A 12,329-nucleotide genomic window follows, 5' to 3' on the forward strand; every position below is an offset into this window, starting at 1 on the left:
TGTACACCCACACTAAAGGAAAAACAACCAAATGCACTACAAGTTTGTTAACAATATGTCCAAGGTAGGTTCATTGAATTGATTTAAGTAAGAAAGTTGTACATATATATGGCAATGATGTTTTATATTTTTATTGGGTTATGGCTAAATGAGCAAAAAACATAGTTTTTCCTTTCGTTGTCTCTATGACCCTATTTTGTAAACACTAAGAATATTGTGAGATATCCTAAGATGCAATATGGTTGGATGGGTACAAAACAATTAAATAAGCATCATGCAACTTTGTTAAGCCCATTTTATCCAATCCATTATTTTTAGACCCATTAATCTTAAACCACTAATCTTTGTCAATATGTATCTTATTAAGAACTTAAGTGTACCACCTTTCATTACATTATGCACTATCATATTATGAAAAAAACCGTTCCAAAATAGAAGTTGTCCTACTCTTACAAATACAATATAAAAAACAGTTTTAAATATTGCCCAATAAAAAATTAATCATTTAAATTTACTTTAATATTGAAATAGAATTTATAAAAAAAAATAATTATGATTCATAGGTCACATCATAAACAATTATTTAATGTATAACAATAGTAATCCACCTATTACCAAGAAACTAATATAGCATGTGAGACTAAGCAAGTTGAGCAAACTTTGAATTAATGTTGATACTTTTGAAAAAGTTGTCGACAAACATACAAAACAAGAAAGAAAAAAAAAAGACGGGGCGATATTTTGAAAGGAATTTTCACCTTTGCAAAAGCTCAACCGTCTGTATCTAAAGAAGACGAAGGGGAAGGGTTTGAACCTTGGATTTAACAGACAAATCGCCATGTCGCATTACAAAGCCTCCAAATCGGATGTTTTAGCGGCCTTCCTCTGATCGCTGCGATTCCTACAAGGTCAATATTTTACAGTTTGGATGAGTTTTACGCTAGACTTTGGTGTTCTCAACTTGTGAATACATAATGATGAAGGACAGAAAATGTCAGCTGTTACTCATGTGACTACAGAAATTTCATCGAAATTAGCGGGCTTCTCAATCAGGTACATATCTCAAGGTTTTTGTTGTCTATCAGACTTTTGCAGCGCTGCATCCGCAAAATGAAAGTTCTGTGCAATTTACTAAAAGTGTGGCAGCAAATAGTCAAGATTATTTCAGTAATAAGAAATTAGGTGTACAAGGTTCATTGCACCTTGGGGGATATTTGAGGAGATGAAGCGAGATGAGTACTGTTTGATGCCAGATCCGAGAATTTTTGCTTGTTTGGAGGCCTATTTTGTTTGAAATTCTTTGTTCCGGAAGCTTCCTTAAGGTTTTACTTTTTTTTGCCTGTACGACTGGAAATTCATACCGGTGGAGTCTTTAAATGCAGCGGGATTCCAATAACATAGTGAATGTTTCTCGGAATGCTTCATTTGTGAAGGTTCCTTACAGAAGAGGAGAAGCAGCGCAAATGCAGAAGTCATGTAGTGTTTCTTGTTACAGTGTTGAATCTGTATTGGTACTGTTCTGGCTGACTGTCTCTTTGCTAGTTCTTCCTTTGATTTTGCCTACTCTACCGCCTCCGCCATTTATATTATTGCTGGTTCCTATTGTGATATTTGTTATGCTCATGGTATTGGCTTTCATGCCTGGCAATGTCACCAATACGGTAGTGTCATCTGTTTGATAATACGTTTCTTCGATGAAAGAAACTGCAACGGCTGTTCAAGATGAGTTTTTGCTGAACGTCTTCGCGGCAGATTGTATGTTCTAGGTACGATTCTTTTGGACACCATTTCTTTGTAAATCTCAGCATGAATTTCTTTATCCGTTAGAAATCGCAAGGATTCTTTTTCTGTTCTTTACTGTACATATCTTGCTTGAATAATTGAAGAGGCAAATTAAAAATTGAAACAAATGAATTGTTTCTTTCTGATTTGTTCAAGTTGAATACAAAATTATAGAAACATCTAGGTAGGGATAAAAGAACATTTTTAACTTTACTGTTTTTCTTTGTGTACTTAGTTTCTCTCTCCATTAGACTCACAACTAAATCTGAAATTGCGGCATGTTTCTACGGATTTATGCTTTAAAATATTCATAAAGGTCGAATTATCTCTGAACCAAAGATTTGACAGTATAAATTACAAATAATCTGTAGATTTTTCTGGTTTTTAATAAATTTTATTTTGAATCATTAAAATGTTTGATACTCTGTTAATTTTCTTAACCTGTAATTCAAAAGGTACATAGCAAACCGTCTTGAATTTCTGGTTTGACAGGTAAGGAAACCGTGAAATTCCAAGCGTGTTTGAGACTGTTAGTTCCTTCAATCAAACTTAAAAATATGGAACTTTATTACTTGTTAAGACTACTAACAATTAAAATATTGACTTATTGTTGTTCAGAGAATTTGAGAATCTTTTTATTATTCAATGCACCATGAATTCATTGTTTGAATGGTTATTTTTGCTTTGAAAACTGTTTTTTGTCTCCCATAATTACAGACACTCCCATTCCCTAGGAGTAGTTTTTAGCATTTATCATGTTTTCCTTGTTTTCCATTTGACTTTCTGGTTATAAAGCAGAGCAGAGGCCGCCTTGCAAATTGATTTTTTTTTTTGGCCCTTTTGTTGTTGCATTGATGGCAGATCTGTTGTTTCCTAAAAATGGAGATAATGCAAGTTTCTTCATTTTATTAAAAGTATGGACAATCTGCAGAGATTAAATAAAAACTTATACAACAACTCAATGCGTTTAGGCGGAGACTAATGTTAAGGAATTTATTTTTTTCCAATGTCTTACTTAAAAAATTGAAATGAATGTCTGGAAGAAGGGCTTTTAATGCGCATTTATGAGCTTGTTATCTGGAGCTTTTCTACTTATTTAGCATAAGCTTCTGTAAAACCCCACTACAATTTTAAGGTACCAGCTACGTGGCAAGCATATATAAAATTCTTCATGGTTCTAAGGATGACAGCTTTCTTGTACTTGACAGGTGGGCTCACACAAATAAAAGGACACGGAGTAATGCAGCGGACTTCAATATTCAATTTAATTTCGGTAACCCTGAACTAATCAAGTTTACAGTTAAAAGATATTTTCTTTATTATATTGTATGTATTTTTATTTTTTTAATAAAAAGCATTTCTTAAACGATGATAATTATTATAACAATTTTGAATACAAATTTTTAATTTATATAAAATAATTTAGATTAAAAAATAATTAAAATAAAAAAAAATTAAATAATTTTATCTTGTTTTCACTATCATTGATTTTAAAATTTAATCTTGTATTAATTTTTTAAGACATAGAAATCTCATATCTAAAATTTAAAATTACATATTAATTTACAACATTAAAAATCTATATTATTATTATCTATTTTTGTTTAAATTATTATTAGTTGTTATATTTTAAAAAATTTCTATAAAAATATTGATTATCAAATTTAAGAAAAACTTCAATAGTATTTGACATTATCTATGTAAATTTAAATTGTATTCGTTTTAGTATAGTAATAAAAAATTATTTGTTAATATTGAATTCATCTTTCAATTAATGTTATTATTGTTTGTAATGTCAATATATTATATTCTTATACTTTTCAAAATTTAAATTTATATTGAGAAATGTAATTTTGTTAACCACTATAATATTATAAAATAAAATAAAATAATATGATATAAATGCTCCATTTTAAGAAAATAAATCTTGATATAATAATATTATATAGTCAAATATTCTATTTATTTATTTTACTTTTAAAATACATATCATAATTTATACTTATTAATATATGTAATATTTTAATATTATACATTATTATATATTATATACCATACCATTTTATATATATATTCATCTCTTCCCCTTCTATCTCTTCCTCTTTATATAAATTGGTTTGAAAATTAATGACAATACTCGAAGCAGATCGGAAACGATAACAGTAAACCCAGAAGACCTCTCCCTCTAGTAACGAATTTGTAACCATAAAAACTATCTTTTCGAGTTTGTAACCATAAAAACTATCTTTTCCAAATAAATATGGAATAATAATTCCCCCCTCTCAGCTTCAGTCGGTCCCACCAGTCATGATTTTTATTTTATGGTTGGAAGAAAAAGAAAATTCAATTTTAAGATAGAGACCTTAAAAAATCTCATATAGCTCACACACTTATTTTTTAAAATTTGTAAAAGATTAATATGTTTGAGTGAGCAAATGAACTTTAAATAAAAAATTGATTATAAAATTAAAAAAAAATAATGTTAAATAAAATATTGATTATAAAATTAAAAAAATTTAATGTTAAAATTTTTTAAATAATATTTAACATTATTTTTTATATCAAAAGATAATTAAAAAATTATATAGCCAAAATTAATTTCTTAAAACTATTTAAATATGTTTTTTTGTATTTTTTGTTTTTTACTATGATTTTTTTTAATATTTTTTTGTATTTTTAGTTTTTAATTGTGATTTTATTTGTAATTTTAAATGTAAAATAAGTTCTTGAATCTAATAAAAAGTCAAAGAAAGAGACTATTTCGAACAATCAATAAAAAATAAAATGAGAGTCTATAGTCAAACACAATCAAATAACAATTACACCCCAATATAGAGAGTAATCATAATAGAAGCATATAAATACATTGAAAAATGATAGATTATATCAACTCAAAAAATCAAAGAAAGAGACTCACCTTCAAACATAAAAAAAAATTAACAATCAAATTACAATTAATAGTCTAATAACAATCAAACAATCAAATTACAATTAATAGTCAAACAAATATTAGCAATTTATACAATTAATAGTCAAACAAATATTAGCAATTTATAAAGACCTCTGGACATATTGTAAGGGAATATAATCCAATGTTGAAAGTCAAGAAAAATAAACCCGATATCTTACCAACACAATTATACAAGAAATATTATTGGCCTAGAAGAACACGACAGTAAATACGAACAATTTACATGAAATATTCTTTTGAATACATGATGTATCCATGTTGTTTTATCCTCTCTATTGTTATAAGTTTTCTTCGTATATCAAGTTTTCTTCGTATATACTTGTAATGCAAACTTAACCATTAAGTTCTACACTTTCACAGTATATACAAACTTAACCATTAAACTCTAAATCGTGAAAAAGTAGTTTTTGTAAATGCAAATTTTGTGCACTGTTCAGTTACATTCAGAACATGCATAGTATTAGACACCATACTTTCCAAACTATCACTTTCTACTAGGTTTGATAACTCGTTCTTCAAACACTACAACCACTTATTATTTTAGCACTGAATTTCAGTTGTAAACTATTTCTAAAATTACATTACATGAAAAGAAAAAGTTCCTACTATGTCAAATATAAGCTCACGCAAATTTAAAAATTTATCATATATAATTTTATTTATTATATACATTTTTTACATGCACAAAGTAACTTTATACTACTTAATTGTTCTCAACAATTCACTGCATTGCTAGCATGTTTTTAGCTAAAGGCAGGTACTCATGCTGTCTCACAGCTCTTGTTTATTTTTGTCGTTAGACAATGCAATACATTGTTGATTTTTTTAAATAATATTTTCAAGTGTGCATTTCTGTTCTAAAGCTTTTCCATTTGGATTTTATGAATGGTCGTTATTTTAAACATAGATTTTTATGAAGGTTATCATTTTTTATTTTAAAAAAAACTTATTATCAATTACTGTTTAAATATTGAGTAGACTTAAACTTACATGGTATATGAAATGATTCACAAATAACACCATTTAAATAAAGGAATACAACATTTTTCTTCCATTTATTCTCAAATCATATATAAAAAAAATTTCTATTGTGTAGGGTATATTTTATTGTTCATTCTATATCTTGTTTTTAGTTGTTTTATATAATATGTTTATATTTAAATTGTGATTTTCATTATGCAAATTATATGTTTTATTTAACTAGAAATTTTTGGTTAAATTTATTTTTAATATTTCAATTTAGACAAATAAAATGATTTGTTAAAGATGACATTCTCTTGTGAGATCTTTGGTTAAATTTATTTGTAATACTTACACAAGACAAATAGCTCTTAATTGATTTGTTGAAGATTAAATTTTCTTTTGTAGAACTTTAACTTGATTTTTGACAATAGCTTTGTCAACACATCTATTACCATATTTTTTGTTGCACAATTTTACATCTTTATTGTGTTCTTCCCAACTTGTTCAATGAAACTTTAACTATCACATTTTAGAACTACAAATTGGGTTTGAAAGAGTTCACTCTCCTTTTTAACCAAATTAATTATTTAATGGCTTGGCATGCTAACATATACTTTACTTCAATACTAGAAAGTGAAACTATTGGTTGTTTCTTACTCATCCAAGAAACTACACTATCACTCAAAATAAAATAATACACTGAGCAATATGTTTTAGACATATGGTGGCATGTCAAAAGTGCATCAACCTAAAAAGAATTTGCAACTCACTACTCTTAAGCATTCAATTTGTGTCTTAACAAGAGTATAGCCCCTCCTTTTTACTATGTCATTTTGTTGTAGGGAGTAAGGGATAATATAATACATCTTGATCCAATTGCATATAAACTCTTGGCAACATTATAGGCTTATTCACCCCATTAGTGACCTATCTAACTTTCTTGCTCACTAATATGAGGTGGTTTGTATTATTCCACATATGTTTAAATGTACTAAGTGTAATTTTGATCCTTTTCTTTTGTTTCCCTTTTTTAAAATGGAAATGTGTATTGCTTGCATAATATATAACCTTCACATTTTCCCAATTTTACTATTAAATGAAGATCCAATTATTCTAGAGTTTTACTCTTTGCTCAAAACTCTAAAGTGTGTATTTACAAGTTCAAACTTGGCATCCACTAAATTGACATTTTTATCATCAAATGTTACCATTTCTACTAATTTTAGATTTGTTGTACATAACTTGTATAAAATTTTCCTCTTGAATTCCTTTTGCAATAACCTTTCATTTTTTATGATATAGTTGTTATTATAAAATTATGTTGATATTCTTATATCAATAATCTTAATTTTTATTAGAAGATTATTATTATCTAATGCTTAAACATGCCATATAGTATTGATTTTCTTATATAAAACATTAGATTTTTTTTCTATGAAATATTTTATACTCTAGCTATTTCATGCCTACTAGAATAACATTCTTTCCTTTGGAATATCATTGTTCTCTTTGAACCAACCTTTTTTAAATAGGATCTTATTGTGTAGATTTTAATTTTTTAGGTGTAATAGGTATAAATAATTATTCTTCCCCACTACATAAATTTATATTATCTTCTACTTCTTTTTCCTTTTTTATAACTTCAATGTATAGTAGCCATTCTTGCATTTCTTTAAAATATCCTCAAGCACTATGATGTAAACAATAAATTTAAGGTTTCATTTTCTCCTTCTCTATATCTTGACTATTTGTATACACTATGGGACCTCCTTTTTTTCTTTTCTATAAATTTCTCTTATATCCTACTATGCATAGGGTTGTAGAACTCTCAATCCTACATCTTGGTTCTTATTTCTGGAGTAGCACTTGATATTGTTACATTATATATTTAGGTTGTCTTGATTTATAAGATCTACTAATTATTATTGAATAGGAATATTATTATTAAATTTCTAATATACATGCCACCAACTAGATTTTGAAAGACATAAGTTGACTTATATATATTTTATATGAGTATTTTTGTTCTAAAAAACTTCTTTTGAAGATATAATAAAAGATTGATATCTATTTATTCACAAATTTATGTGAACTAATCGAAAACATTCTTTTCTATATTAACTTACTAACATATTAAATCACATTACTACTTAAATTAAATAATATTGAAAAGAGAACCTTATTAGATCCATCTTACCTCCCACTTACTAGTAGCATCTACATTTGTGAAGGTTTGGTTTTCTTGTCCATTAACTAACCTAAACAAGTTCTTGTTTAGTAAAAACACTATTATTCTAAGGTGTTAGATAATAAATAACCTAAACAAGACCTTGTTTAGTAAAACCACCATTATTCTAAGGTTTTAGATATTAAAACATTCACCATTGAATCTCTTTTTATTTATAACATTAGACTATTGTAAGAATTCTTGTTGATAAAAGAATAAGATGTATGAGTCTAATGCCATACTAAAATATTGAGCATATTTCAAACTTATATTGTATATCATACTCAAAAAAGACATAATGTATTTTCATTTCTATTCTATTCTTGGAGGCATATAATATATAAAAGTTTCTTATGTTGTGTATTTTTGATGACTTATTTTATTTCTTTTTTTATTTATATAATATATTATATAAATGAGTTGTGAATTTCTACATGCACCTATCTCAATGTGAAATTGCATGCCCTTGCCCAGCTAGGAATTTTTTTTTTTCTATTAGCTATAAGGAGTACCAAAAAAGGACAATATTGTTCACCGAGAATCAAGACCGAGGCAAAGCCTCACACCAAAACCAAAATAACGAATGTACAAGTATAATGGACCATGTACATCATATGAACAATACAAGATGTGACATAAAAACTAGTGAAGAACATCAGGGAACGTATCCACCCACGCAGTCCAACCTTGTGGGCCTTCCATCCAAACTATATTCTTCCTCTCCTGGATCTAGGCCAACATAAAGGTCTCCTCTTTCCTGGAAATCTGGTTCCACTTTATCACCTGGTTAAGTCTCCAACAAGTGCTTTCAAATATTCTCAAATCATCCAGAGACCTATGCCATTGGTAACCATACTTGAGCTCATACAAAAAGAAGGTGGCTTGACCATCTTTGAGAAATTTCCTCAGCTTTTCCTTCTCCATTATCATGGTGGTTTGAATCTGCAAGAAAATTTTGATAAATGTGAGTTTACGAAAACACTTAGTAAGATCTCTTGGCTTACCTTGATATTTTTCCTCATTCCTACATTTCCAGTTCTGCCAAAGAATGTTAGAGGAAAGAATATTCCAAAAAACATTAGCATCTTTACTAATACCATTAATGTAACCAGTAACAATCTGAAGAATATTGACATTAATAGGATAAACAATGCCAAAAAGTCTCCATATTTCTTTAGCAAAAAGACAATCAAATAAAATGTGTCTACCTGTATCAGGCAATTTGCAAATATTACAAATATCAGAAGACTGATTATCTCTTTTAATCAGAAGTCTGTCAAGCAAAACCAGCCACTTAAAACATTGAATCTTGGGCTCAATAGGGCTTTTCCAAATATAATTCAGCAGCTTAATCCAAGTTTTACCATCAAAAGAACAATACCAAACATTGTTAATATGCATAAGGATATTTTCATTATGATCAATAATTCTATATACTTAGCTTTCAGCTTGTCTAAAACTATACCATTCGGCCACTTGCACTTCAGGTGTCTGTGAGAGTCCACCTGACAAGTGGTAGGGATATCTTTAGAAGCATATAAAATCAAATTATAAGTCTTATTTTGAGTATCAGGTAAATTAAATTTGCATTTAAGATCATCCCAAGGAATAAGCTTATCATGCTCAAAAATATCAACAAATTGAGTGATACTAGATTTAGCCCAAGACTTAGCAAAGCAAACCTGGTAGAGGGCTAGAGGCTTATCATTTATGCTCAAGTTCCACCAAATGGACCTTTCACCATGGAGATAATTATCATTATAGAACTCCTTATTGGTAATAAAAACCCAGACATGCTCCCAGGCACGCCAAATGGATTTGAAGATGACAAAACCTTGAACAACCACCAGAAAATTACCAATAATAAGGTCTCTGAGAGGGAGGTTCTTCCAAGAACAAGCTTTCTTGGGAAAACCTCTCTCAATATTATGTCTAATAAGCACTTTCCAGGGACTGTCACCCTCCAGAGAGTGAAAAATCCACTTGGCAGCAAGAGCAATGCCTTGAAGCTTAAGATCTTTAAGCCCTAGCCCTCCCAGGGTCTTATCCGTATGACACCATTTCCAATTAACACTATGAAATTTCCTATTACCTTTGCCATCAGACTAGAGAAACATTCTAATAGCCTTTTGAATTTCAAGAATTTGATAATTGCTAAACATCCACGTTGATGAATAATAAATATTATACGAAGATAACAGCTTTTGGCAAACTTGAATTCTCCTAGCAAGAGACAAAGATCTGTTATGCCATTTATTGAGTTTATTCATAATCTTAGCCTTAACCCAATCCCACATGTCCTTAAGAGAAGGATCAACCGAGTAGGGTATACCGAGATACCTAACAATCTTATTAGGACCTCCCCATTGATAATTATATTGAGATAACCAATCTGGAGGTTGATCATCCCACCCCAAACAAATAGACTTAGCCTGAGAAATACGAGCACCAGAAATGGTGCAAAACATGTTCAGCTTAGTTTGCAGATTCAATAAATTGCTATTAGAGATCTCAAAGAAAAGAGCAGTATCATCAGCAAATTGGCTATTTATAAGCTCGTCATTGTTAGGAAGGTAAACCCCTCTAACTTCAGGGGACAGAGTGTTATCCCTAAGGATATAATACAAAGCTTCAGCAGAAATGACAAAAAGAGCAGGAGCCAACGGGCATCCTTGCCCGATGGAACGCCCAAGGGGGAAAGGTTCAGAAAGAGAACCATTAACTTCAACTTGCGCAAAAGCATCGCTGAGGAGAATTTGAACAGCATTGCAGAAATAGGGAGGAAAGCCAAAAGATTGGAGCATCATAATGATAAAATTCCACTCGACCCTATCATAAGCTTTTTCGAAGTCAAGAAGCAGAAGAGCCACGTTTTGATGAGAGCATTTAGCCCAATCCATGGCTTCCCAAGCAGTAATAAGATTCTCTAATATATACTTGCCTTTAATGAAGCCCGTTTGAGTAGCACTAACAATTTTAGAGAGAATGTGCACCAATCTAATAGCAAGAATTTTAGCCAAAATTTTATAAGACACATTAAGGAGGGTAATAGGCCTCCAATTCCTAATAAGAGTCTTATCTCCATCCTTAGGAAGAAGCTTAATAATACCCTTGTTAATCTCAGAACTGAGAGTACCAACCCTCATGGCTTCATTATAAATATCCAAAAGGTCTTTACTAATCCAACTAATATTAGCTTTGTAGAAATCGACAGAAAAGCCATCAGGCGCAGGGGCCTTATCGTCCTTAAGGGACTTTATAGCCCCAATAATCTCATCAACAGAAATCGGCTTAGAAAGGGAAAGAGAATCAGCTAAATCCAATTTATTAGGTATAAGAGCCTTGCATTGCATTCTAACAGCTTCAGCTTCCTTAGTCTCTTCAGAAGAAAATAGGTTACTATAATAATCAGCAAAAGCCAAGGTAATACACACAGGATCAAAAATCTCCTGATTGTTAAAAACCAATCTATCTATGGACTCTTTAATTTGCTTTTGTTTAAGAATATTAAAAAAGAATTTAGATCCTCTATCCTCGTGCTGGAGCCAATTAGCTCTAGAACGAACTTTAGCTCCTTGAATTTTAACATACTGATGCCTACTAAGAGCGTCCTTAGCAGTAAGGACCCTACTCAAAAGCTCTGGGTTAGAAGAGTCATACTGAACCTCAAGCTCAACTTGCTGAAGATCAGAATTTAAGCATTTTTCAGTGAACCTAAAGTCTTTGGCAAACTTCTGACCTATAGTCTGAAGGAAAGATTTCCAAGACATAAGGTTAGCCTTCCATATATTAATCGGGGAGGAGTCCTTGAGATTAATATGATTAAAATTTCTGATAATTTGAATAGCACACAACACATCCTCATCCTGAAGAAGCTTGGCATTCAAAATGAACTTATTACAAGCAGGCCTTTGTTTACTAGGAACAGAATGGAAGCTAATACAAGTGAAAATGGGATGATGATCAGATAAAGTGGTAGCAGTAACCAAAACAACATTACCATTTTGATCAGGGAGAAATGAGAAGTAGTCTTTATTACCATAAAAATGATCAAGCCTGGAATAAATCCTATCAGAGCCTTGCTAGAAATTGCACCAAGTGTGCCAAGTTCCAGGATTGCAATCTTTATTGTTGGCAAGAGGATCAAAAAGATTCTTAGAATATCTAAATTTAGACCAGTGCATATTTTCACTGTCTTTCCATCTAAAGGGATTGCCCCCAACTTTATCAGTTTGAGACTCTACCATGTTAAAATCTCCTCCAAAAAACCAAGGAATATCAGGAAGGGTGATAAGCCAATCCCACAGAGCGATTCTCTCTTTAGGATCATTAGGAGCATAAATAGAACAGAATCCCATGTGGGTATTATTAATGTTCATAGTAAAC

The 12,329-nt window shown here is 30.2% G+C and overlaps 2 protein-coding genes across 2 annotated transcripts in view; both read left to right on the forward strand.

Moving 5' to 3' along the window:
- The first annotated feature begins 686 nt into the window (after positions 1-686).
- LOC131066816 (uncharacterized) overlaps positions 687-12,329 on the forward strand; it is an 85,359-nt gene continuing 73,716 nt past the window's right edge. Inside the window, exons 1-2 of the mRNA XM_058001667.2 lie at positions 687-1,766; positions 2,991-3,055. The gene's annotated coding sequence lies outside the window, so the exon portion shown is untranslated. The remainder of the gene's footprint in view (positions 1,767-2,990; positions 3,056-12,329) is intronic.
- LOC131066794 (protein AUXIN-REGULATED GENE INVOLVED IN ORGAN SIZE-like) lies at positions 1,377-1,679 on the forward strand. Its single transcript, XM_058001644.1, has one exon. The coding sequence runs from the start codon at positions 1,377-1,379 to the stop codon at positions 1,677-1,679; it is 303 nt and encodes a 100-aa protein (XP_057857627.1).

Source organism: Cryptomeria japonica, chromosome 3, assembly GCF_030272615.1.
Source record: "Cryptomeria japonica chromosome 3, Sugi_1.0, whole genome shotgun sequence".
Taxonomy (NCBI): Eukaryota; Viridiplantae; Streptophyta; class Pinopsida; order Cupressales; family Cupressaceae; genus Cryptomeria; species Cryptomeria japonica.

Coding starts and splice junctions, on each gene's coding strand:
- LOC131066794 (XM_058001644.1), top strand. CDS start 1,377: ATGCAGCGGGATTCCAATAACATAGTGAATGTTTCTCGGAATGCTTCA.